This window comes from Theobroma cacao, chromosome 2 (assembly GCF_053813885.1).
Source record: "Theobroma cacao isolate CCN51 chromosome 2, ASM5381388v1, whole genome shotgun sequence".
Lineage (NCBI taxonomy): Eukaryota > Viridiplantae > Streptophyta > Magnoliopsida > Malvales > Malvaceae > Theobroma > Theobroma cacao.
In genome coordinates, this window is record NC_142640.1 from 9,747,980 (window position 1) to 9,773,991 (window position 26,012).

General features: G+C 31.5%; 1 protein-coding gene across 1 annotated transcript; it reads left to right on the plus strand.

Annotated features, from left to right (window-relative positions):
- Positions 1-23,739: 23,739 nt before the first annotated feature.
- On the plus strand, positions 23,740-25,749 carry LOC18608584 (transcription repressor MYB4-like). The gene is made up of 3 exons (XM_007043369.3): positions 23,740-23,960; positions 24,299-24,428; positions 25,000-25,749. Exons 1-3 carry the CDS (start codon positions 23,744-23,746, stop codon positions 25,532-25,534), a joined length of 882 nt encoding a protein of 293 aa, XP_007043431.3. The 5' UTR covers positions 23,740-23,743; the 3' UTR covers positions 25,535-25,749.
- The last annotated feature ends 263 nt before the right edge of the window (positions 25,750-26,012 follow it).

A 26,012-nucleotide genomic window follows, 5' to 3' on the forward strand; every position in this document is an offset into this window, starting at 1 on the left:
CTAGAGTATTGAATCACTAATTGGATGAAATTTGAGACTAGGGGACAAAATTGACATAAAGGATGAAACGGTAAGCTTAGAATATCTATGTCCAATTAGATTCCCCGCTTAGCTTCATAGAATTCAACTTGTTTAAGTTAGAATGCATGTTTTATTTGATTAATTAAACTATGTACAAGAATGGCAGCTTTAACATGTTTGTCTTAATTTAGACAAAGAAACATGTTTAGTCTTAATTTAGATAAAAAAAATATGTTTGTCTTAATTTAAGACAAGAAAAATATTTTTTATCTTAATTTAGACAAGAAAACATATTTATCTCAATTTTGATAATATCAAATATTTTTGTCTTAATTAAAGACAAGAGTTGTCTTAAATTAAAATAATGTTAAGAGGATTCTTGCAAAATGAATCTAGACATCCATGTTGATAAAATGAGACTCCATGTTTGACTATCACTTTTTTATTTATTATTAATTCTTTTTAAATAAAGATGGATAATAATAAAGTAAAAGTTATTAATCAATAAAGAGTTTTATTTTAGCAAGAACTCTAAATGATAATTAAAGAATTAAATTATTTATTCTTTAATTTTAATTTTGATAATTATGGAGCATGTTTGATGCTTCCATAACTCTAATGGATGGTCAAGATCGATTCAAAGGTGTTTGATTTTGATTAAACCTTTGGAGCAAGAGTTTTAACAAAAAAAAGAAGAGATTGGAAGAAAATATATAAATGTACTTTTTCTTAAAAAAGTTTCAATCGTCACTTCTCTCCTCCTCCTCTAAACTTTGCCATATCTTTCTTCCTTTCTCCCATTCTTAGCTAAATTTTATGAAAGAAAATAGCCATTAATTTTTAGGAAGAAAAGAGAGACAAAATCGGTTGTCATCTTGTAATCTAGCATTCCATACCTTATCCACTCAAAGTTCAAGTTGAAAGCATTCTTGAAGAATAAGTGGTAAATTTGTTTGGTCAAGAAATCATTCATTGGTGTGGTGATGTCTAAAAATAAGAATCTCAAAATAAAATGTATGTTTTTGCTTACTTAATAGATTTTTATTTTTTAAGATATGATTATCTTACTTGCAATAAGAATGATGTACGTTTCTGCTTGTATAATTGGATTGCTTGCTTTCTTTATAAAAATGTTTTTTTGAAATACATGCTTTACAAAATCACATCATTCCACTAAGATCCTACTCCAGCACTTAAATGATGAAAACAATCATAAATAAACAAACAAACTAACTAGACAAGTAGCACCAATTCAAGATCTCCATAATTTCCTCAAAAGTATATATATATAAATCTCCAACTCAAGATAAAATATAGATATCAATCAAGTTCATGTTTCAATTCAAATGCAAGCTCATTCTCAAATGGATTTTCGTGTATTTGTGTGCAATCTTTTAGAACGAACATCATACTTATCCAGATGAGTTTATACCAATGCAAAATTTCAAATTACTACTAGAATTTTATAAGTTTGCTTTTCATCTTTCTCTCCAATAATGTAGACTAGCATCAAGTCAAGGATCATTAAGACTTTATTAAGCTTGTAATGTATAGCTAGGGTTAAGGTAGGATAAAAGACAATAATAAGGCTTAGTTCACCCTAAGCACATAATCATTCTAGGACCTGTGTTGAGCTCTTATTCACATTCTCCAGATACACCCTTTCTTCACTTTGCACTTTTCTTTTTGTTCAACACTTTATTCTTCTTTTTCTTCTTTTTTTTTCATCATAATTTCACAGCCTCAACCTCATTTCTTTATCTCTAAAATTTTTTCCACTTTTTTAACAACTTCACCTTTTCTACCTTTTTCAACAACTAGCTCAACACACATCCTAAAACGATATAAATACTCAATAGTGAGGGATGAAAAACTAAAAATTTATTTAAAAGGCTAAGCTTAAATAATTAGATGTATAACAAAGAAAAGGTATCTTTAGACTCAAAAAGGTGTACTAGGGACAATATATCAAAGGTAAGCTTAAAAGGCTCAAACGATCCAAAGAAGGCCTAAATAATCTCTCTAACTAAGTATCGCCTAAGATTTCACCTTGAAAGAGAATCAACCAAATTCTAGGATTCTATACATAATTCAAAATTTACATCAACATAAATCTTCTCTAAATAAGCACAATAATAAATAAAAGACAAAGTGCTCAATTTATGAAAATCATATCCTAACAATGATACTAAACAAAAGAATTTATCACAAATTCATACAATATCTATATTTACCACAAGCTACAAATACATGACAATTAGGTTCTCATCATTGGATAAGGAAATCATCGAAAAAATTAGGCACTACAGTAACCTATATTTAAAACTTCAAATAAGCATAATGAAAAAGTAACTGATAAACTAACCTAAAACATTCATGCAAATAAATAAATTTAATGTCAATTTCCATAGAAAAATCAACTTCCAAAAAATAATTCCCCCCCCCCCCCCCCAAAAAAAACTTAAATTCAACATTGTTCTCAATATTGGAAATAGATAAAGAAAAGGATAAGTAAAACTCCCTTGACAATTGGAAGACTCCGGAAAGGCTTTACTCTTCTTCCTTATCTTCATTGTTATCACTAATGCTTCTAGGAGGTTTTTTTTTACTGTAAAAAGAAAATAAATAGAGATTAATGTAAAAATATAAATAAATAAAATAAAAATAACTAAAAAGAGAAAATATGAGTTTCGAAAAATTAGATTGCTTCCAAAGAAGCTTTTCTTTATAGTCACTAGCTTGACTATGGTACCCTTTTTGCACTTTTTCACCACCGCAATAAGGCATGAGGCTTATTTCATTAACCATGAATGTTCTAGTAGCCTCACTAGCAATTTCTAAGATACCACAAGGATAGACCTTTACCACTTTGAAGGGACCCAACCATTTTGCTTTGCATTTCCATGAAAAAAGATTGAATAGTGGATTGGAAAGTAACAAAACTTGTTGTCTAACCTCAAATTTTGTTGTACTTGTTGTTGGAGAATAATCCTTGTCAAATTCCTCTTTAGCCAACTCATCAACTAAATCCACTTTATAGCAACTATCTGTATAGGGATACTTAGTTGGTTTGACCAAATTAAACTCAACTTCTTCCTTTCTCCAACTTTGAAAGTTATTTGGCCATTCTTCACATCTATGATTGCCTTTATTATAACCAAGAATGGTCATCCCAAAATAAGAGGAATTTCAACATCATCTTCTATATCAAGCACAATGAAGTCCACCGAAATGTATAAATGCCCAACTTTAACCAAAACATCCTCTATAATCCCCATGAGGTACCTAATTGATCTGTCTGCTAATTGCAAGGTAACTGTAGTAGGTTGTATCATTTTAAATCCATGTTTCCTATAAATAAAAAAAGGCATTTTTGAAACATTGGCACCCAAATCACACAAAGCTTTAGAAATTTTAAAACTACCAATAGTGCAAGGAATAAAAACTCCCTAGATTGTTAACAATTGGTGGAAGTTTGTTTTGGATTATAGCACTGCACTCCTCGATAAGTGTAAATGTTTCAAACTTTTCTAATTTCCTTTTTTTGGTTAAGATGTCTTTCAAAAATTTCACATAGCTTGGCATGTTTTCCAAAACTTCAGCAAAAAGAATATTACTTGGAAGCTTTTTAAATACCTCAATAAATCTCTAGAATTGCTTGTCTAGTTTCTACTTTTGAAAACGTTGAGGAAAAGGTGATGGAGGTGTTTATAAAGGTTTTAATTATGGTTTTTCAATTTTAGCTTTTTCACTAAAATCTTCAACCACAATTTCTTTTTCAACAACAATTTCAAGTTCTTTTTTAGTAGGCTTACTGAAATCTTCATATTACACTTGACTACCACTTACCTCTTTCCTACATTTGAGTGTGATTGCATTGCAATGCTCCTTACCTTCTTTACATAGATTAGGTTTAGTGTCATTAGGTAAAGTACCCCGAGGTCTATTATTAATGGCATTAGCTAACTAACCCAATTGTGTCTCAAGATTTCTAACTGATGTCCTTGAGTTTGAATGATGGCGTTATTATTTGTTATGTAAGCATCATTCTTTGTCATGAATTGCATGAACATCTTTTCCATGGTTGGCTTTTTCTCTAGCATAGGAGCTTTAGCTTATGGTGGAAAACCCGAAAGAAAATTTGGCTTAAAAGCTTATGAAGATGCTTGGCTTTTGTTCCAAGAAAAATTAGGATGATTCATCCAATCAAGATTGTAAGTGTTGAAATATGGATTATTCTACTGCCTATTAAAATTTCTAATAAACTATGCAGATTTAGCAGTAATAGAGCACTGATCACTAGGATGCTTATCTCCACATAACTCACATGTCGAAAAAAAGACTTCGAACAGCATAAACACCCAATGCATCAATTTTCTTGGTGAGAGTAGCCAATTGTGAAGTCAAGGCATAAATTGCATCAAGGTCATTAATACCAACAATTTTTCTTGGACGAGATTTCTTAAATGGCCATTGATCATTGTTGGAAGACATCTCCTCTAACAAATCATAAGCCTCATCAATGGATTTACTCATAAGTGCACCTCTAGCTATAGCATCAATTGTGATTCTAAATGGTCCCAACAAACCATTATAAAAAGTTTGAACTTGCAGCCATTTAGGTAACCCATGATGAGAACATCTTCTAAGTAGATCCTTATGCCTTTCCCAAGCCTCAAATAATTATTCAAATTCAAATTACATAAAAGAGGTGATATCATTGTGCATCTTTACAGTCTTAACTGATGGAAAAAACTTAGCCAAGGATTTTTGAGCCAAATCATCCCAAGTACTAATGAAACCAACTAGAAGCAAATTTAACCAACTTTTTGCCTTGTCTCTTAATGAGAATGGGAAAAGCCTCAATCTAGTGGCATCATTAGAAAAACCATTGGTCTTGAATGCATCACAAATTTCCAAAAAATTAGCAATATGTGCATTTGGATCATCTTTGGCGATTCCCTAAACTGAACTAAAGTTTGAATCATCTAAAGATTACTGGCTTAATTTCAAAGTTGTTGGCTTGGACGGTGGGTCTAAGGATATGAGAATAAAGGCCTTGAACAAGAGGTACAACATACTTTCGCAAGGACTTTTTCTCTTATTACTGATCAGACATTGTTTCGATGTGAAAAAAAGCTTGTAAATTTTCCCTCTTGAGTTTTCGAAATATACTTTCAATTTCTAGATTAAAAGAAACAATTTCCAAATTTCTAGCTATTCGCATAAAACGACCAAAAGTATCTAAAAATAAAGAAAAAAGAAAATCTGAATTAATACTTAGATTGCTTGCTATTAATATTAACAAAAGAATTAAAATCAATGCCCTTGCAACAGCACCAAAATCTTATTGTCGATTTTATCTCATAAGTGTACTTATCATAACAAGTAATATAAAAGTAGAGTGTCGAATCCCATAGAAAATTGCACCAACTTTTGCTAAATACTAAAATTAAAACAACTTAATGTTATTCAAATAATCGAATTAAAGTGATTAAATCAAAGCAAAACCAAAACTAAATAATAACTAAATTGGATTTAAAAGCTAATAGGCAAAACTTTACTAGAAAAATTCAATTAAAAAAATGCCTAAGATTACAATATGCCTCAACACTCCATCTAAAACATCGTTCTCTCTTTAAACTTACTTCAATGGATTGAATTGCTAACCTAGAGTCCTAAACTATTTACAAGTCTCTATTGAGGTGCTCATAAAAATATCTCTCCTAATTAATTTACTATATGTCTATGCAAATTCAATTGAAAAAAAAATTCATTAAATTCATGCTCTAATCTTAGCTACATGCGACAAATAGGTATATGTCATCCTATATGCAAATTAATTCACCTAATCAGCTAAGTGAATTTGAACACATGTTATTCCATTCATGGCCTAATCTAAACTCTCTCCGTCAAGTTGTATTTAGATATCCAAGTCAATATAATTGGTGATCAAGCAATTAGAAGCATCAAACATAGAATTGGAATAAACAACTCATATTCGATTGATAATAAGCAAAAGAGAGATAAAAAATTCAAACAACATAATGAGTTCAATCATAATCCTAGAAAAGTAAATTAATTCATAATATCTACTGAAAACATCATCCAAAGAAAATCAACTATTAAACCAAGTCAAAGAAAGTGAAAGAAGAATTAAAGTAGAGAGAAAAACTAAGATTTGTCATATATCAAGTCTTCAATCTTCTTCAATTTTTCCATGCTTTCTTCTTTCACTGATGGCTTCTTTTTCTCTAGAAAAGTTGCTCTCTATTTGCCTTAAAAGTACTCTGAAAAGCCCTCTTTAAATAGCCTTCATAGACCTAATGTAATTAAACCTTGAATTTTAGAGTGCCAAGATATCAACGAGCATTGTGGCCTTCCTCCATAGGCTCCGCGGTGCCTTAGGCTTGAATGGCACTATGGTTCATCTTGCCTCATGCTGTTTCTAATACACTACTCCATCTTATGATGCAATTTTTTCCTTTTTCTAAGCTGAACTAGGAAAAATGGTAAACACGAAAGTTGTATCTCTACCTCTTAGCTTTTTAATGATTTTAGAATCATATAAATTGGACTTTTGTAGTGAATGATATGCTTGAAATACTAGAACATTTGCAGTGAAAGTCTGCACCTTGAATGCATTCTTCTTCATAAATTATCACATTTTCATAGCACACCTATAAAAGCAACAAACTAACTTAAATAATAAGTAAATTTAAAGCAAAATATTATAAATTAACTTAAATTAAATGAACCCAACATAATTTACTAAAATAAAATAAATGACTAAAAATAATTAATTCCTAACTTAATTCTTAAGAACTTAGACAAAATAAACCAAAAATTGTGACCAAATAACTCCATAAAATAAAGTTATCAACCAGCTGGCAACTCACTAGGCATGCTAGGGCATTGAGGGCATGTAGACTACTTTGTCTGGCATGCAAGCTGGTTCACCTACCTATTTGGCCTACCCAAGTTGGTTCACCAACCTACTTGGCTTATCCAAAACTTCTCAAGCATCTACTTGTTGCCCATCCTCTTAGGATGTGCTCAATGGCCTTGTCAGCACACCACCTCTTGGCTAAACAAAAAGGTTGTGACACATACTGTTGGATATACAATGATATCTCATAAGGTTTCTATCTCACATTGCCCAAAAAAATGCTAATGCTGTATATAAGCAAACTCATCATGGGCTTGTTGTAAGCAGGAAAAGAAAATGGGCTTACGAGCACACAAGATCGAGCCAAGCTTTGAGAAACTGTGAATTCGTGCCTCTTTGGCACAAGTATACATGTAGGCTAGACCTAAGTGATATTTTTGTACCTTGGCTATGTTTTTTTAAATTTCCTTGACCAACCTTTTTTAGTAGAATTTGATTTAGCCTTTAACTATTACAGAACTTTTTGATTCAACCAACGTTATAAAGATCTGATCTTTGATTTTTTCAATAAAATTAAAGTATCTTTAAGAATATTCTTTATAACATTAAGATTTTTTTTATTTTCTCTCAGCCATTCATTCTTATAAATACCAATGTTCATATTCATTCTTAACACACCTCAATTCTCGTTGTTTTCTCTTTTCTACTTTTCTCTTCTCTACTTAGCCTTGTTGAGTTCTTTTTTCTTTATTTTCTATTGTTTCTATTGTTAGAGTAAGCCCTACAAGCCAAGCTGTGGTGGTATGGGAATTGCAATTTTGAGATATTCATGTAGGACACTCAGGTAGTTCTTTATCCATAAGTTTGTGATTTAATTACTTTTTGTACTTATGTAGATAAAGCCTATGGAAATATATATGCCTTGCAAATGAATTGTATTGGGATATAATTATGAGATCCTTATGCATCAAAGCATTTTTCCTAAATGTTCCTGATCATTATATTATTGAGATAGGGTATTAATAATGTTCAAAGATTGGCACATGTTATGTTCTTTACTTGTGAAGTAAGCAATCACTCTCATAGGTTGAAGAATAGAAATACTTGGAACTAGCATATAGGTGCTTGCCATGGGAAAGCGAGTTCACTGAACATGACCCGCCATGAAAAGTGCATTTGGTACCTCACTCAAGTGTCTATGTAATACTTCTCATATGTCAGTTGTGTAACTACTCCCTAGACTTAAGACACTAGGTTGTCTTGTATGTGGAGCATTATGTTTTGATTTCATTCTTACGGGTGCCTAATCAAGGATGCCAAAACAAAATGTTTTTAAGTATAGTATAAAGCATATGAAGGCAAATGAGTGGTCAAGATAGGAATCATCACCCCAAGTGATTCAAGGGGAAACATCTCATTAGTTCTTGGTTGACATTAGCTTAATCAAATCCTTGGCCAAGATGATTAGGAGATTATAAAATGAGTTTCATGAATCTCTATAAAGCTAATGATCTAACTGCAAGAACAAATATGGAGGTCAATAAGAGTATGCATTGTACTAAACTCTTATCATCTCCGAGATATATGATGAAGGAATGAATTACACTAAAAACTGTACATTGAAAGGTTGTCAAAGAATCCTTTGACTCTCCTAACAATTGGGTGGCCATAATGCATTGCTAGATGCCAATCATGGTCTATGAAATTGAATTAGTTAATTTAAAATTGAATATGATTCATTTAAATTAATTAATTAATAATATTATAATTCAATTTCATTGCCAAAATGTTAGGAATCTAATAAGTCACACACAAAGGTTACAATTTGGATTAAATTGAGAGTGTGATGATTTAAGTTAGACTTAAATCAAATTTTAGGTTTTACCTACTAAGTACCTAATTAAAAGAGTTTAATTAGGTATTGGTCAAATATTATAATTGTTATAATATTAAGGACTTATTTGTAAATTTTAATAAGTTAAATCTATATATAAATATCACATTATAGCCACTCTTTTCTAGAGAAAAAAAATAAAAAACAAAGTTTTTCTCTTGAGTGCCGCCACTCTCGAGAAGTTTTTTTGGGAAAACTTCTCCTTTGATTCTTTGCTGGAATCAAAAAGGAAAAAAGGACAAATCATTATCCACTTGATAGCACAAGCCCATTGCATAAAGGTCAACCTTAAGAAGGATCCGTTACAATCGTGTGTGCAACAATAGAGGCCAAGCGATTGAGTGGCTGGGCTTCTTTCGCACAAAAAGTGTTCACGTTTTTTCACCAAAAGGAATCCGTTTGATTATGATATCACTTGAAAAGGTAAAACTTTTTTTTTATATTTTATGTGGTGCTTAACTTTGCATTAAACAACCAAGGTGATCCAAAGGTAAGAGGCATGGTTCTTATTTTATTTCAAATTTTTTTATTCAACTGCATTGATGCTCTAATCATGCCCTTCCTAGTATCTATATCTTTGATAGTTTGTGCAAACTAATCAAGAAGAGTCTATTAAATCTTGGAAGAGAACCACTTTAGTTTTTTTACACCAAGTTTCATACACCAAAAAGGCAGAAATTATCCTTAAGGACAGCGTATCATGCCTCAGACTAGTTTGAGTTATCATTTGCTTTGATCTTTATCCAACAAGCATAAGGATTATGGATTCTTATATCGATAATGTTGCTTCCATTGTCGCTGCTTCCACCATCGCTGCCAATGGTGCTACCTTGACAACTGCTGTCGCCATTCTCGCTGCCTTGTCCATTCTTACCATGTCGTTGGTGTCATATGCAAAACCATTTCCTGACATATCCAAAATTGACATGTTTGATGGAAATAATTTCAAAAGGTGGCAAGAAAACATCTTTTTCATCATTAACATTCATGGAATGGCTTTTACATTAACCGATTCCAAGCTAAACGATGTCAACAAGCTGGAATAGTGGACACATGCAAATAAGCTATGTAGACATACAATTATTAGCACACTTTCTAATGAGCTATTTGACGTTTACAATCTTTACAAAAAAGCAAAGCAAATATGGGATTCAATGGGTGCCAAATATATTGCCAAAGATGTTGGGAAACAAAAGTTCGTGATTGCAAACTTCTATTGTTGGGAGATGACTGATGACAAGGATATCAAAAGTCAAATTAATGAATATCACAAACTAATGGATGACTTGAAAGCAAAAAATATCAACTTACAAGAAGAGTTCGTTGTTAGTTTGCTGATTGAGAACCTGTTACAATGCTGAATGACTGCAAGCAATAACAAAAGCTCAAGCAAAAGCAATTGTCACTTGCAAACCTGATTGTGCACATCATCATTAAAGACACAACCGAAAGGAGATTAAGGCCTCTAAAGTTAAAGAGATTGCAACCAAAGCCAATTTGGTGTAAGGCAAAATCTAGCATCATTAACAAAGGTACAATAATAAATTTGATTACAAACCTAAAGCTACTCATCCCACCTTTAAAAAGAAAAGTACTTTATTTTTTTGGTGGAAAGTGAGGGCATCATGAAGCACAATGCAGGAAAAGAGCAAAAGCAAATGACAAACTTGCTAATCCAAGAGTCAACTTGGTTAAATGAAATGAATCTAATGACATAATTGCTATGGTCATTTCTCAAGCCAATATGGTGGCCATTGTGAAAGAATGGGTGGTAGACTCAAGTTCTACCAAGCATATTTGTGCAAACAGAATTGCCTTTTCTTCTTATACTCCAATAGGGGAATGAGAAAAAATAATATATCTTGGTGATTCTCAAATTGCTCAAAATCACATCTGGCAAGACCCTAGCTCTAAATGATGTTTTGCATGTTCCTAATATAAGAGCAAACTTCGTTTCTATGGCTTTATTAGGCAAGGTCAGGGTGAAAGTGTTTTTTGAATTTGACAAGATTGTAATGACAAAGAATAATGTCTTTGTGGGCAATGGGTATTGTAATCAGGGACTTTTTATACTCAACATTTCAAATGTACTAAGTGAAAGTGCTTTTTCTCCTACTTACATGATTGACTCTGTTGATTTATGGCATGACAGATTAGGATATGTTTGCATTCCTTATGTTAAGGAAAAACAATCACTAGGTTTAATTTCTAGTATTAAAAATGCATGCCTTAGTAAATGTGTAATATGTGCACAAATGAAAGTAACTAAGAAAACTTGCATTTCAATAAATAGGGAATTTGAATTGTTAAGTTTAATCCATACTTATTTAGGAGATTTGAAACAAACTATGACTAGAGGTGGTAAGCAATATTATGTTACTTTTATTGATGATTACTCTAGATTTACTAGTGTTTATTTACTTAGACATAAAGATAAAGCTTGTGACATGTTTCTTAAGTATAAAGTTGAGGTAGAAAATCAATTGAATAAAAAGATAAAAAGAGTTAAATAAGATAAAGGTAGTGAATATATACAGATTAATGATATTTGTGAAAAAGAATGAATAATTTATGAAAATTTATGAGATGAAGCTTTATTATCTACATGCCATATTTAAAATATAATTCCTTATAAGAAAACTAGTAAGACACCTTATGAATTATGGAAAGGCTATTCTCTAAACTTAAAGTATTTGAAAGTGTGAGGTTGTCTTGCTAAGGTTTTGCTTCTTGAGTCTAAGAAAATTTAGCTCTAAAACATTTGATTGCATGTTTATTGGTTTTGTTGAACATAATACTGCATATCAATTTTTTGTATTAAAAAGTGATGTTTTTAATTGCAATACTATTGTTGAAACAAAAACTGCTAAATTTTTTAAGCATATTTTTTCGTTGAGAATTGATACAATTTCTTATACACCTTTTAGTAAAAAAGATTTGGAAGTATCAAATGATGATTTGAGAAGGAGTAAAACACCAAGGAAAGAAATTTCTTTTGGTAATGATTTTTACATTTATCTTGTAGATAATAATCTTTTAACTTATGCTAATGCAATTTCTTTTTAAAAAAAAGTTCATTTTGGAAATAAGCCATAAAAATGAGATTGATTCTATTTTTCAAAATCAAATATGAGAATTAGTTGATTTACCACATGGGGCTAAACCAATTAGTTGCAAATGAATTTTTAAAAGAAAGTTTAATCCTAATGGTTCTATTGATAAATACAAAGCTAGATTAGTTGCTAAGGGTTTTACTCAAAAAATAAATATTCACTACGATACTTTTGCTCCAGCAACAAGAATTTCATCTATTTGTATTTTAATTGCCTCATCGTCTATTTATGAATTTGTTGTTCATCAAATGGATGTTAAAACAGCTTTTCTAAATGGTGATTTAGAAGAAGAAATTTATATGGTACAACTCGAGATATGAGTTCTTCCTAGTCAAGAAAACAAAGTTTGTAAATTAATTAAATCTTTATATGGCTTAAAATAAACTGATAACTCTCAAATATAGAGTTATTTGTACTTAATTTAGATAGTAATTTAGCTTAGTTCTTGTAACAATATATAGAAATTAGTAGGTTTTATTTAATTATTTTAAATTAGTTATTTTAGGTGAGTCAATCTAATCTTAATTAATTTTATGCTTAATTTGGTGTTAATGTGGTTAAGATAGGTTGTTACTAATTTATTTGTGCTTTTGTAGGTGTTTGATGGAAGAAGAATTTTAGTGGAAGAAGAAGAGCAATTTCAAGGTACAGACTTCTACTGCATATGTTTCAGTATTTCAAACATAACTCTCTCTACAAAGCTCCAAATGAAGTGATTCTTAAACCATTAGAAAGATAAGAGAAAAAAAAAGATAACTTTTATGTTTACCACTTCACCCAGTTCGGCTTGGAGCATGGTCAAAAATCTTGTTAAATTTGACACACTGCAATAGTCCTAGACCAATTACGATTTCTGTTAATTAATTGGTCGAGGCCACGACTCACGTAATCTGATGAGGAAATCTTAATTGGAATTGATTTCTTTCTTCACCCAATTTGACCTAACTTCAAAACCCTATAAAAACAACCTTTCGGAGGACTTTTAGAAAAAGAAGAGAACGAAATACCAAATTGATAGTTATGAGTCAAGCCATAGAGTCATTGAAGCTAAGAAGAATTTAAAGGATTTAAGGAGATTTGGAGATCAAGAATACAATTCTTGAGTTTTTCTATCTTTTTTACTTTCTTATTCTCTTGGTTTTGTTTTTAATGATGATGTGTGACGTGATGGAGAACTAAACTTTTCATCTAAGATTATGATTGAACTCAATATGTAGTCTGATTTATTTATCTCTCTTTTGCTTATGTTTGATGGATTTAAGTTGTTTATTTTATTCTGTTCTTAATACTTCTAATTGCCTAATCAATAATTAGATTGAATTGGAAACCTAAGGTAAACTTTGACGAAGGAGATTTAGGTAAACCTTGAATAAAATAACGTATGATTGAATATACTTAGTTGATTAGGAGGTTTGATTTGCATATAGGGTAGACATATACCTATAAGCCATACGTAACCAAAATTAGAGTACAAACTTAATGAATCTTTCTTCAATTTAATTTGCATAGACATATAATAAATTAATTGGAAGAGTTGTTTTTATGAGAAACTCGATAGACGCTTGTAAATAATCTACGATTGTAGGTTAGCAACTTAATCCATTAAACTAAGTTAAGAGAGAGAGACAATAATCAGATGAAGTATTGAGGGACATCATAATCTTAGGTCTAGTAGTTAAGTGAGTTTTATAAAACAAATTTACTGTTTAATTTTAGTTTTAGTTTATTAGTTTAATTTTACTTTTTAATAATTTAAATTTCTTGTTTGGATAAGATTAAGGTGTTATAATTTTAGTAGTTAACAGTAAGAAGTAATTCAATTCTCTGTGGGATCGACACTCTACTCATTACTATATTATCGTTGCGATACGTATACTTTCGTGGGTAGAAAATTAGACAACACAAGCATCAAAATAATGGCTTGATCAAGTTCTTATTAGTAATGGATTTTCTACTGTTGGAGTTGATAAATGCATGTAAATAAAAACTATTGATAGTGAATGTGTGATTATTAGCTAATATGTTGATGATATGCTTATTTTTGATACATGCATTGATGTTGTCAATCAAATAAAATATTTTTTAACTTTTAAATTTGATATGAAAGATTTAGGAGAAGCCAATGTTATATTGGATGTTAAAACTGTAAGATGTGATAGTTGCTTAATGCTAACATAAGAACATTATGTTGAGAAGCTACTTAAAAGTTTGGACATTTTAATGTCATACTTGTGAATACTCCTTATTATACTAATACCCAATTAAAGAAAAATAAAGGTGATAGTATGGCTTAGTTTGAGTATGCTCAGATTATTGGAAGTCTGATGCATTTGATGAATTATACTTGACTTGATATAGCTTATGTTGTGCATAGACTGAATAGATATACACAAAGTCTCAATCGTAATCATTAAATTGCCTTAAGCAGAGTAATGAAATATTTGAAAGGCACCATATAATTATGGTATTTTATATAATGGATTTCTTGTTGTATTAGAAGGATATAGTGATGCTAACTAAATCTTAGATTCAGATGAGACAAAATCCACAACTGGATATATATTCACCCTTGCTAGGGGCACCGTAACTTGGAAATCAATCAAATAATCAATAATTGCTAAATTTAAAATGAAATAAAAATTTGTAACTTTGGAGTTGGCCAGCAATGAGGTTAAGTGGTTAAGGAACCTCTTAGCAAATATTTCATTGGGAATGAAACCAAAACCTTTTGTGTCTATGCATTATGATTACCAAATGGCAACAGCCATTGCAAAAACTAAAACTTTCAATGGTAAAAATAGGCACACTCATTTAAGACATGATGTGATTAAACAATTACTTAGAGATGAAATTATGTCCATTAATTATATGAAGTCAAAATTAAATTTAGCCAATCCTCTAACTAAACCCTTGTGAAGAAAATTAATTAATGATACATTGAGAAGAATGAGACTTAAACCAATTGAGAAAAATCAACAATAATGACAACCCAACCTATGTGAGTGTCAATCCCATGAATTAGGTTCTTATGGGTAATAACAAGTTATTTGTTGATAAATTGATGTACTATTAAAATTATTGTCCCTTTTATGATGTGTAAATAGTGCAAAAACTGTAATGAAGGAGGGTTTGAGTTAAACACTTAATGAATTCTATATTCCTTATCGGTAGTGTAGTAAATTGCAGTATATAGATGATGGAATCACTTATGTGTGGAGTGGGCCCATTCTTATGAGAATTGTGATAAATTCTCTAAAGCACTTATGAATAACCAGGCATACACATGGCTCATTCGCGCAAAACTGCATTAAATAGCAAAAATTGTGGAGGTGTAATGTGATTGATGAAAATCATATTTCACATAAAGAATTTTCTGTTCATACAAGTTATAAACTTCACCAAAATTTTGTGATTTATATTTCATTCTTTCTAAGCCTGATTCATAGCCCAAAAGCACTAGTCTTGATGCATTTACACTCAAGTGAGATTAGACATAGCAAAACTTCTTATTTTGAAACCTTATGAAATATGAGAGGGATTGTTGGATATATAGTAATATCTCATACGGTTTCTATCCCACATTGCCTAGGTACAAAAGATGTTAGTGCGTTATATAAGCAAACTCATCATAGGTTTGTTCTAAGCGAGAAAAGAAAGTAGTCACACATGCACATGAGATCAGGCCAAGCTTTGAGAAAATGCGAATTTCCCCCCGTGCATGAGTATACATGTGAGCTAGGCCCAAGTGATATTTTTGTACATTGGCTATGTTTTTTTTTTTATTTTTTTGACCAAGCCTTTTTACTAGAATTTGACCAAGCTTTTTTATTAGAATTTGATTTGGTCTTTAACTATTACAGATTGATTTTTTCAATAACGTTAAAGTATCCTTCACATTCATTCTCAACTCAATTTTCACTATTTCCTCTTCTCTGCTTAGCCTTACTAGGTTCTTTCCTTTTTATTTTTTGCTATTCCTGTATCTTTCATAATTTGTGCAAACTAATCGGGAAGAGTCTGTTGAATCATAAATAATGATCGCTTTAGTACTTTTATATCGAGTTTCATACTTCGACGGAGCAGAAATTATGCTTAAGGATAGTATATCATGCCTCAAACTAGTTTGAGTTGTCATCTGCTTTGATCTTTAGCCAATGCATATACATACACTTATTGTCACTATTCTTAGATTCTTGCATTTTTACCTAATCTATTCTTATTTTGTTAGTCTTTTCACTGCAACAAATTTGACTTAAGACAACACATTTTAAAAATGTGCTACTAAAAATATTTTTAATAACACTTTTTTTTATTTTTAAAACATTTTTGTATATCTAACTTCATTATAGAAATTTTTAGATGCATTATGAATAAAATGTAATGATAGAAATTGCATATACTAATAAAGGTTGTATTTTTTATATTGCTACTAAATGTAAAAAAAGTGAAACTAAAAATTTAAATAGTTGCACATTTTAAAATTTTACTATACGGAAAAGTATGTCACCTAAAGAAATGTGATTAAAAGTCAATTTTTTTTATAGTGTTTTCAAATGAAAGTTAACAGTAGTATCTATGAATGTGTCCAGAACTAATATTGTTTAATCACTCATTACCTGAATTTTGGATGTTTCTCTTCGATTCTCACATTGCGTTCTAGTTTTACCATTTTTTTAATGATATAGTTACTTTATAGTATCAAGTTTCTTTCATTATGAAAAAAGTATTTAATGTTTAAGTCTAGTCGTGGAAAAAATACTTAAAATCTCTTTAAGATTTTTAGAAGAAATTTGAGGTTGACTAGAGATTAAAAAGCTATTGCCAATAAACTGTCTTAATGATGAGAGGAGCTTTAAGTCCTAACTTTAAGTGCCATTTTTTGTGAGTTTAATTCAATTTTATATTGGTTTGTTTAATTAGTTGATTTGTTTATTGATTTATTCTATGGATGCAATATGTGATGTGTGTGTGTATATATATATATATATATATATATATATATATATATATATATATGAAAGTATTTGATTGTAATTGAAATTTTATAAAAAAAAATGTATTCAAAAATTAAACTTAAATATAAAATACTTATCAATTAAAATTATTTCCAAAATAATAAAATTGAAATATTAACAAGGAGAAGGGAAAGGGAAAAAAAATTAAAGGGAGTTTAATTTTAGATGATAGCATTCAACTTGTTTGAACTTTAATTTTGACATTTTGATCAACGATTCAAAATTTTATATAACATGGCAACATTTGTCCTTTTATTATTATTATTATTATTATTATTATTATTATTGTTGTTGTTGTTGTTGTTGCGGTGGTGGTGGTGGTGGTAAATCATGCCAACTGCAATCAACGCAAATTGGTGTGGTGAAGCACCTATTTTGTCAGAAAGCTAGGTGGGAATAAATTGCTCTTGGTCCCTGATTCCATTTGGAAATTCAAAAGAGATAAGATTACTAATTGAAGCTTGTTTATATATGTATATTCTCTTCTTTGTTGTCAAATAAACGAATGGAATTAAAGAAACGTTCTATTTGTTGGACTAGAAACTGACCAAAATCACTAGATAAAGGAGATGCAGTCACTTAAAATATTGAAACCGATTAATTGTCTCTATATGTTGCCTGTTGAGTCTATTTTTAGGACGTGATTCCTTCGTTCACGTTAGATGGGATAGACTAATAGTTTGCTAAGAAATCCATATATTTCTTAAGAAAGGCCGGCCCGGCCAGCTATCCAAAAAGGATGAAAATGTTTGGATAACTGAAACCTGTTTCGATTGGATGCATAGCTAATTACTAGTAATTTGCTATCTGCATATCTACTAGATAATGCCCTACCTTGGTCAAAGCTAGCGTTCTTTGTTACAATTGCTTGGCTTTGTTTCTCATTTGTTACCAAAGGAAAGAAGTTATCAAAGCTTAAATGATTAGGCAAAACGTACGTTAAGCATCAAGGCTTTAAAATTGAAACATGCAATTGAGAAAATTTGGAGTGGATGATCCCTTTCCATTTCTATATTGATCTTCAATCCTTATATCTGAGGAATGAAAAGTGTTGGTTTGAATTCTTTCGAATTCGTAAATTGGCATATTCTCAAAACAAGATATCCTAACAAGGACTCCGCAGGTTTCCAGTCCGTTAGGAATTAAGAAAGTTGTGGCCTGGGCTGCTTATTGGGCCATACCCTGCTCAATCCCAGCCGAATGCGCTTGGTGAAGTCAAATTCCAATGGGTTTTTCTGTTTTCATTGTTTAGTCATCATTTGGATTCCAATTTTCTCTCATTCTTTCTTTTTTAATTTTATGATAAGTATGTTATAACTTCATACTTAAATATTTAATTTATTGATTGATGTATTATCTTTTTATTTAAAGAACAAAACTCGAATCCTCCTTCTTCCACTCTAAAAAAAATATATGTTGTGACTTCGAAATCTTGAACCATAACTTTGAGGGATTCGTCTTTTCCTAAACTTTTAAAGTCTGAACATTTTGATTCCACAAAGTGTTGAGCACACTTGTTAGTCAGGGAAAAGGGAAAAGTTGGGATTACATTAGCCGTGTGGAAAGGCTTGCCAAAGTCCAAATTTCCTGGGGTTCTCACCTCGTCGAAAATTATCAGGTACGGCATAATTTTGGAACCACTCGGTGCCTCTGTTTGACGCTGAATAACAATGTTTGATATCAATATAAGCATTAATTTACACATGACTATGTCCAAATTCCCCACCTCTAACGTCACATCGGCCCACTCTTATAACTTTCCATGATGTAATATTTTTTAAGGTCCTTAACATTGAGTTACCCCTGGAGCTCTACGGAATGTCAAAGCCTGTCCAGAAGTTCTTGGAAACAGATTACTCCCAGGCTTCATAATTGAGCAGCTTGTGCTAGAGGTGCAACTCTTTTATCATTATGACACCCTAGATTTGCCTTAATTATGATTAAACTTCCTCTTTTGATGAGTTTGTTTTCTGCATATAAAGGTTCATGCTACCAGTTTTTACAATTTTTGAACCTTTTTTTCTTTTCAAAAAAAAATTTTTTTTTAGTTTATATGCATTTCCAAAAGAATCACGACTTATACAGCCTTACCTTAATATTGCAATAAAATCAATAAAAAAATCTTTTTAAAAATATAATTCAAGGTAAGAGTCAAGATCAAAAGAACTATAAAAAACTAACTTGGCCCTCAGGAACGCGTATACTCTATTGAATATTGCCATACCTGTTTTCTCATTCAATGAATTTGGTTGAGATTTTAATAGTCAAAACATTAAACTTAGCCCTTTTGTTTTCTTGCTTTTCGCTGTCTCGACCATCCAGCACTTTCCTGGACATGTTTTTAGTCCCATCGATGATGTTAATTAATGAAGAAATTGTAAAAAATAATTTTTTTTATAAGATCAATTTAAAAATATTATTTATTATAATTTTAATTATTTTTAATTAAATTTTGATATGATTTGATAACAATACCTTTTAAACAATTTTAGATAAATTAAAATAATTTTGGTTTTCTCTATCCCGTCATCCAAAAAAAATTTTAAAATTAAATCTCGATTTCTCTTTCTTATCAAATATTGTCTATCTCGTCATCTAACTCTTTCTCGTTATCCCAAAAGCATAAATGACAACAAGGTATATATTTTAGGTTATTGGGTTTAGTAGTTTATATTCATAAAACTCCAAAGTTAAGGGGTTGAAATTGATTAGACATATTTATAAATTAGAACACTGTAAGACTTTGGCAACTTAAACTTGACTGTGAGTAAGCAAATCAATTAATTATTAGATATTGCATTACTGATTTTTAAATATTGTGTCACCAATTTTTAAGCATTAAGTGATTTAATCATTACGTTTTTTACTTTTAAGTATTGCGTAACTGGTTTTTAAGTATTGTATGACTAAGTTGTAAGCATTACGTGATTGATTTTTAGACAATGTCAAAGTCACACAATGCCTAAAACTAGTCACGTAATGTCTTACTAACTAGTTAGGCAATGCCTTACTGACTAGTCACACAATACTGATCAACCAGTCACGTAATGTCATATCAACCAATCACGCAATACTTAAAAATTGTCACGTAATGCTTAAAAATTAATCACACAATACTTAAAAACTAGTCACGTAATGCTCAAAAATCAGTTATGTAATACTTAAAAACCACAAAACTATTGAATTTCATTTTACAAAATCAACATTTCAAACAACATACCATATTCCATTTAACAATATAATCAACGAATATGCCTACTTTGTGAAAAATACTCAAAATGCTCAAAAGTTTTTCTTCATGTATCAAAAATCACTTCAAAATGGTTAAAATGCTCAAAACACTCAAATGTTTTTCTTCGTGTATCAAAAATCACTTTAAAATGCTCAAAATACTTAAAGATTTTTTTTTTTTACAAAGAATATTTTAGAGATGAATGGTCTAACGGGGAAAGCTCAAAGGATATAAGTAGGTTTAAAATATGAACCTAAATATATGGGTCGGTTTCATTAAAGATAATTTTGTTCAAAATTAATTTTTCTTGGCTAAAAATAATTAAAATTATAAAGAGGGTTATTTCCAAAAACACATTATTTATGAAGGGTATTTTTGAAATGAACCCTTAATTAATAACTAATATTTGTATAGTTTGTACTGTTTCTTCTTACATACTTATTACTGTTAGTTTTTTTTCTAATACAAAATAAAAATTAGAGTAAAATACTCTGACTTTCTTAAATTTTGATCAAAATTACACGGAGATACATCAATTTTCGAATGGACACTTCATATTAAAAAAATATTTTTTGTTAGATATATAAGTCTAGTAGTTAGTCAACTGTTAATATTTCTATTAACTTGATGACATGGTAATAGTAAAAAGATAATTTTATCTTTAATTAATTTTTATAATTACTATTATCTAATTTATTATTTTTTTATTATTTTAAAATAAAAAAAAAAGTGGTCCCCATCAAGGAGCACAGGTGCTCCCCTTGGGAGCTCGATTGAGGCTCCCAAGGGAGCACCGGTGCTCCCCTCCTTTGGAGAGCACCAACAAGTATTTTTTTTATTTTTTTAAAAAATAATAATAATTTTTTAAATTAATAAAAAAATAAAAATATTTTAATTTTTTTATTTCATAATTTTTATTAACGGTGGTTGTCCTCTTAAGATGAAGAGTCTATTTTAAAAATTAATAAATTTTATGTAAATTCAATGAAACTTTAAAAAAACTAGGATATTTTATCATAAAAATTAGTATGAACCCACGAAAGGACAATTGAGCTGACTGTGGTTTGTTGATGCTTCATTGCACTGGGGCAACGAAGACAAAGACATCATTATCCCTATTCTTTTCCTTGTCCTGGTTGACTCAGTTAAGGTTACATTTTACCATTTAAATAAAAAAATTATGGTAAAATAAGCATCCATCACACGCAAAAAATGAGGTAGAAAATAAATAATAAGAGGAAAACGTCTTGTTATTAATATCATTTTTATATTCCAACTGCTGGGAAGCATTATTAGGATGACCTCTGACATTCAGCTAGCTGAAAACAGTTGTTTTTACCAAGTAACCCAAGCTTTTCAAACTAATCTAAAATTAGATTTTTGTTTTCACATAAAATAGATTGGGTGCGCCCCTCGTTGTGTTATAATTAATCTCGTCTTTCAAACCTCCTTAAGACTTTCTAGAATCTATGACTATGATATCTTTGAAAACGTAAATTTTACCTATGTAGACTACACCTTTGATTTACTTTGTTTTTGGAAGTCATTGGTTTTTCATTTCAAAATGAAACATCACGGACGACTGTTATAAGATTCGTGTCTGATTCGACAGAAATCAACTTTTGCATGTGAGATCTCCTGGCTTGGGCTGACGAAACTGAAAGTGCCCAAAGGGTATGAGGCAGAGAAAAGTGTGAACCCAGGACGAGTTTATGGACTTGAGGGTATTCCTTAAATTGGTTCCCCATTTTGATCGTGTCCTGCACTTAAGTTGCCTTCATTTTTCCCTTTCCCAACTTTCCAAAGATTGTTCATACAAATTCAAAAATCAGAACACCTTTTCCAAAGCATTCAAAACGACAGTGACTTTCTCTTTTTGCCTTCCACAAAATCAAGATTGAAGATTATATATCTAGTGCGAAGAAATTATGTGAGTTTGTGGCCACTCATTGCTGGATTAAAAGCAAAGGGATTAAAGGCAAAGCCGAAACTGGAAAAAAACATACAGGCCTCGTGGCCTCTTTAAACATGAATCTAGCACTGGGGAGGCTCCACTGCTTTTGTGGTTGGTTCCTTCTTATTTCCGGAGTCGAGTCTTAAAGGATTTTCCATTGACTGGTGCTAAACGTGACTCAAAAATCCATAGAGCATGGTCAAGTTCACACGTGATGTGGAACCTCTTCCTATTGTCACTTGTAATTAAGAAATCACAATGACACTGCCAGGTCACTTTGCATCTTGTGTCACAAAACATTTTCTGGACTAGATGAACCTGGTCAAGGGATGATTAATTACAGTTTTCTTTTGGGTTTAGTTAATTGCTTTCTTTTAGTTTACCTAAGAGGCCTAATTGACTTGTATTGTTTGATGAATTTCAATGAACCCCTCAAATTCCGTGTTAAAACTACATAACAAAAACAATTGTCATGAAAGAGCATGAACTATTGTCAACGGACAACAGAGGGGGTTTAAACCATGAAAACATAACTGTTAAATTCGGGGCTCTTCATCAGGCAGATATATGAACAATGAATTTGTGGGGTATGCACCGTTGGGATCAGTATTCATTTCCAACACCGGCCACTCATCACTGATTGCTATTGTCCATTTCAACAATGAAAAGCTGCATGCACGGAGTGAAATGTGATAACAGAAGAGTCATGATCCTCATGGAGAGAAAATAACTTCTCAATAATGTCCTACTTTTTGAAGGCAGCATCTAGACCACAAAAATATTTGACTTTAATCTTTTATGAATTGGACTTGTTGTCAGTACTCTGTACATGCCTACTTGGTACAGTGTATAGAGTAGCATACAAAAACTTTCTTATGTATGGCACAGAAAGACTCGTGTATTTTTGTTTCTCTTATTTCATTTTTATGTATTTCTTACTTTCTTTTTGTGTAAAAGTTTATATACGTTATAGTACCCAGTTCGATGATGAACAGGGAAAACGATGTTGTCTTAATTACCACTCACTACTAACATAACAGAGACCAATCTATAAAAAACAAGTACAAATTGAATCAAATCATTGGTTCCTATAGAGATAGAGATCACTGCTAACTTGAGATATAGCAGTTTCAAAACTTCAAACACAAAGATGATGGGATCGGAAATGTATATCAGATTATTTTGATCAATCAAGACCCTCCTAATCTACAAGTTTATATGCTCTAGAAACAATTTGCCGAAAAACGTGCTGAATCTCTGATAAATTCAACTGACCTTCATCGAAGTTTTGCTTGATCGGGAGCACATATCACGTTTTCTCTTGGCGTGCTATGTCATCATGTTTCCTCGAAGGTCAGCCATAAAGTTGTTAATGTTTCAATGTGAGTGATAGTACCATACATGGGACTCGAGGAAAGCGACACCTTGTGAATTTTCCTGGATATGGACCACCCGGTAAGAATGAAGGGCTTTTTATTTATTAAAAAAAAATTGGTATGTATATAACGAGAAAAATAATATGAAATGAATAAACAATGCCATAATATTAAATAGTACAAGTAAAAGGTGTAACACGTTTTGGTCTAAAGTGATGGTAGACTATAAATAGCCGCAACTTTGAAGTTATGGACGGTACCAGGGAAGCTGAAACGGAGAGAGAGGAAAACAGAGTGAGTGATAGAGTGAGTGAGAGAAGGAGGGAAGGAAACATGGTAAGAACACCTTGCTGTGACAAGAGCGGACTTAGGAAAGGAACCTGGACTCCAGAGGAAGATAGAAAACTAAGTGCTTATGTCACCAGATATGGCTGCTGGAATTGGCGCCAACTCCCAAAGTATGCAGGTAAGGCATGTGGAGTTAAAAAAGCAGACCTCTTTAACAATAATGTCTGATTTAGTGAATCTTCTTCGAACCGATCGATTACTGGGATGCCTTTTATCTATAACTTGTGCGATTGCAAGAACCAGTTAATCTGTGGCTCAATTAAACAAAATACTATCCTATTTCTTCTTTCGCTTTTTCTATCAATTCAGTTTTGGGGATCTTTTGCTGTAATGATAAAATATATAGCAGCAAAGTTTCATAAAAGAATGATTCTTGAAATGGTTTCTGTTGTTATAATTAACCTCATTTGGTCAATTTGGAAATTCTCTTCAATATCGTTTATCCTCATGTTTCAGGTCTGGCAAGATGTGGGAAGAGTTGCCGGCTGCGATGGATGAATTACTTAAGGCCAAACATCAAAAGAGGAAATTACAGCAAGGAAGAAGAAGAGACTATCATCAGATTACACGAGTCACAGGGAAACAGGTATTTGCTAATTGATAGTTTTTTTCCGACCTGGTTGAACTTAAATGTGATATATGTATATAATAATTGCTTTGTATTTGTTGGCGTTCACATGATCAAAACTCCAAAACTATCGACAAACAATGAATCATGCAACTGGTCCTTAACAAATTGAATAGGTCTCTTTCAAATTTGGTCCTATGAAGAAGTCGTAATTTGTTGAGTGCACAGATATTTTTTGACCCCAACTTTGTTAGCCCAAATACCAGTTTACCACCAAATCGTATGTATTCGAGCGGGAAAAGCATTATTATGATTTCTACTTTCTAGTATAGAATTTCCCCATCCTGAAAATGCAGTGTCGTTTACGGCGACTCGAGAATTACAAGTCCATTAAATAACGGCTTCAAACACATTTTACCACTCGTATTTTGTGAAAAGGAATTTGGTTCACTAGAAATTCTCAAGTACTAATCCACCCGACTGGCTAATGGCTATAGAATTGATTTGCCCAACTTTCTTGACTAATCCTTTCTCATACTATTCCACAAAGTTATGGAAAGAGGGTCTAATGCTCTTTCAAAATATGCAGGTGGTCTGCCATTGCTGCCCAGTTACCTGGAAGAACAGACAATGAGATAAAGAACCACTGGCATACAACTCTCAAAAAGCGCTTTAAACATAAGCCATCAGTACCAAAAAATGAGAAAGATAACCCCCGAGATCCAATCAAGCGTGGGACAAGTAAAGAGACAGAATTCGAAACAAAGCTTGATAATCATCTTCTGATTAATTCCACAAGTCCTCCATTAATTCTTGAAAGCTCACTATCATCCCCGCAACCAGCCTCAAGCGATCAAAACTCCTCCATCACAACAGACAACACAGTTGTATCCAGCAAAGACTCAGTTCATATAAACAACAAGGCTTTGCTTGAAGCCTATGAGGCTAATAGTGGAAATTTCTGGACAGAACCATTTTTCTCAGACAGTTGTTTTATGTCAAGTGATATGTTGTTACCCATGATGGATCCTGCACGCTATGAAGCTCATGAATTTCCTTTTCTTGATGGAGAAATCTTATGCCCGTTTGGTTTCTACGATCAGCTTCAAGGCTTGAACTTCTAATTAAAACAGTAAAACCAGCTTTGTTTATTGGTTTTATCTTCCCTATGTTACTTCTTGCTGATGGGCTTTCTGGGTCTTATCTTACTCGGCCTTTGTTTTGTCTGAAGTGATGTATGGGGCTGTAAAGAGTTCACACTTTTTTTTTTTAGAACAGATAAGGATATCTAATAAAAAGAAAAAAAAAAAAACAATGTCCTGCTTTCGGCTTTTGTCTATGCATGGAATTGCAGTGGTATAACTATTCCAAGAAAAAAAAAGTGTCGTTGTCTGATCACTTATTTTTTAAAAAACCGATTTGTTGACCTCTTCAACCAAGGTGCCAGTCTAAGTCTTTTCCAAATAGAAAAAGACTTTCCATGGCATCGACACTTGGTTTGGATAGTGAAGAACTGTACAATTATCAAAAGATTTCCACAATTCTACACGCGGTTAGGGTCTACGTGGGCAGTGATCACCGATGGTTCTTCCAGCCTTCAGG